Source organism: Amphibalanus amphitrite, unplaced genomic scaffold (assembly GCF_019059575.1).
Source record: "Amphibalanus amphitrite isolate SeventyFive unplaced genomic scaffold, NRLGWU_Aamphi_draft 000091F_arrow, whole genome shotgun sequence".
NCBI lineage: Eukaryota > Metazoa > Arthropoda > Thecostraca > Balanomorpha > Balanidae > Amphibalanus > Amphibalanus amphitrite.
Window position 1 is genome coordinate 421,477 of NW_024881587.1, and position 2,911 is coordinate 424,387.

Here is a 2,911-nt window from a genome sequence, read left to right on the forward strand (position 1 = left end):
TGAGTCGATACCTACTGGCAGCAACAGCCACGCCCTCCTCGGAACAATATCTCGTGTACATAGTTCTGGCGCTGACCGGGCCTCCCGGCTCCGGCTCGGAGTGCGGAGCCGTCGGCGGCCAGCTCCTGACCGGACTGGTCCGCCGACACACGGCCAAGCGCAGCTCGAAGCGCCGCAAAAATGCCGACCAGGAAAGTCGGGTATAAAGCAGCGCGGCAGCCGCCGTGGCTCATTGCGACGTGAGGAGGTCCGGTGCAGACATGGCTCGGTGTCGGCTGTCGACGCGGCTGCGGCCGCTGATGGTGCTCGTGCTGGTGCAGTGCGCGTTGGCCTCCCTGCGGCGGGTGCCGCGCCAGGCCACTGGCCCGTCCTCCGGCTCGGGCGCCGCCTCCAGCACCTCCTACCCCTACGAGCAGCAGCTCAACTACTACCAACAGCTGCTCAACCAGTACATCCAGTCCGGAAAGTACAACCAGGCCTTGAACGCGGGAAAGACGGGTTCCAGCGCGGCAGCGACAGCGACACCGACTCCAGCCCAGCCGGCGCCGTCGGCGGCGCCCGCCCCGGTCCAGCCGAGCGTGCCCGCCGCGCCGCCGACCGTGCCAACCAGCCCGGTGCCGGTGCCGACCGTGCCGCCCACCAGCCCGCCGCCGCCACCCACTCCCAGCTACGTCCCGCCGCCGCCACCCACCCCCAGCTACGTCCCACCGCCGCAGCCGCAGCCCTCGGCTCCCAGCTTCGTCCCGCCACCGCAGCCCTCGCCGACGCCGGAGCCGCCGGCGCCGTCTGAGCAGCCGGGCCTGAAGCCGACGGCCGCTGGAGGTCTGCCGTACCCCGGGTACCCGCTCAGTGACCTGGCATTCTCCAGCTACTTCCCCAGCCTGTCGCTCTACCAGCGCCTCCTGCCCAAGCCGAGCTCGTCCAAGGCGCCGGCCACCCCGGAGGTGTCCACCAACCTGGTGGAGCCCGTCCAGCCGGCGGCCGCCATCAAGGTGTTCGACACGGCGCCGCCGCCGCCGGGCGCTCCGCTGCCCCAGCCGACGCCGGTGCAGTCCCAGCCGCAGCCGCCGCCGCCGCCGCCACCGCCCGCCCCGACGGTCCCGACCACGCCGGCACCGGCTCCGACCGCGGCACCTTCCACTGAGGCGCCGACCGCGCCGGAGCCGGCGGCAGGCCAGCCTGGAGCGTTCCCGGGCCGCCCGTACTACCCGGGAGCGCCGTACCCCCCGCCGTACTACCCTTACTACCCACCGCCGGGCGCCTACCCCCGCGGAGCGCCCTCCCAGTCCGGCGCACCCTCCCAGCCGGGCTTCTACCCGGGCTACTACCCCGGCTACCCGTACCCGCCCTACTACCCGCCGCCCGGCTCTTTCCCGGGCGCGCAGCAGCCGGAGGCCAAGCCGGCGGCCCAGCAGAGCGCCTTGCCCGGCTTCGGTCTGGCGCCGGCCGCTCCCAGTCCCGCCGCGGCGCCGGCAGCGCCGGTGACCACCGCCGCCCCGGCACTGGCCGTGGCCACCCCGGCCCCGGTGGCGCCCGCCCTGGCGGCCCCAGCGGCGCCCGCTGCTCAGCTCCCCGCGCTGCAGACGGCGGCGTCCCAGCCGGTGCCCAGCGCGGCGGCGCCCAGCGCCCAGCCGACCGCCGTCGACTCGGTGGCCTCGTTGTTCACCCAGATCAAGACGCTGTACCCAGAGATCACGCTGCAGCAGCTGCTGACGCTGCTGAACGGCCCGGCCCAGTCGCCGCTCTCCAGCACGACGGCGGCGACTACGGCGGCCCCGACCGCGGCCCCGACCCCGGCGCCCACCCCGGCCCGCACCCTGGAGGCCGCCAAGCTGCCGCAGGAGTATCTCACGCTGCAGCTGACACCGGACACAGCCTTCCAGTCGGCCTACGACTCCGAGCTGGCGGCGCTCAAGCTCCGATCGCAGCTGGTGTAGGCTGGAGACCCGTCTCCGGACTTCGAGTGGCACGGAAGCTGAGGAGACTTACATGACAGAACGGCGAGCTCTGACCTCCAACGAGGCCAGGACCAAAACGAGAGCCAAACGGCTCTGAAAATGGCACGAGGAGGACCAGAAAACAGCCCTACATCTCGCACCGTATACGATCAGACACATACGGCCGCCAGCTGCATCCGCCATTGTAAACAGGCCCTAATTTGCCGCTATCATTTCCAGCACCGCCTCAGCATTACGTGTATATAGTTTGTGGTTGGTGCTCCCAAGCTGCCAGTGAACGTTTGCAAGGCGACTCCCGATTGCACGAAAGTAGCGACGGCGACCTTGTCTGCCCATATCGGTCTGTTTGTAATGCAGCCAGTCAGCTCGCCTGACCGGCGGAGTGCATGGAACGCTGTTTGTTGTTCGCCATAGCGTGCTGCTTGCAGGCTTCAATTTTGAGCAGGGACTGTTAGTAGGAGCAGAAGCTCCAAAGCTGTGTGAACCTGCTGACCGATGTGCTGTGTACATCTGGAATGAATGATCTATGGTGTTTCGTTTCGTCATCGTCTCTGTGTATTTATGTCATGTTATATGTTATTGGATGTAATACATATTAAGAAATCTTCATTTGTATGCACTGTATGCATAATGCAACTGCACAACACCGTCATCTATGGGCATATGAAACAGCCGGACTGAAACTTTCATACCCATGAAAGTTTCATAACAGCCGTCCTTGACCCACGAGACATCCGCAAATAGAGGGTTGTGGAGCAGGATGGCGAGGCGCTATTCCGATAAATTAACCCACAATAAAAACTAAAGAAAAAGGTTCCAGTGTTGTCGATGCATTGCGGTGCATATGACATTCCACACTCCCCTTCCACACTCCACAGTCCTGGGTGTACTGCGGCACAGTCTACCAGTCCCGGGTGTACTGCGGCACAGTCTACCAGTCCTGGGTGTACTGC

General features: G+C 66.2%; 1 protein-coding gene across 1 annotated transcript; it reads left to right on the plus strand.

Moving 5' to 3' along the window:
• The first annotated feature begins 245 nt into the window (after positions 1-245).
• LOC122380100 (vegetative cell wall protein gp1-like) lies at positions 246-1,937 on the plus strand. The gene has a single exon (XM_043362918.1). It carries the CDS (start codon positions 261-263, stop codon positions 1,935-1,937), a length of 1,677 nt encoding a protein of 558 aa, XP_043218853.1. The 5' UTR covers positions 246-260.
• Positions 1,938-2,911: the final 974 nt, after the last annotated feature.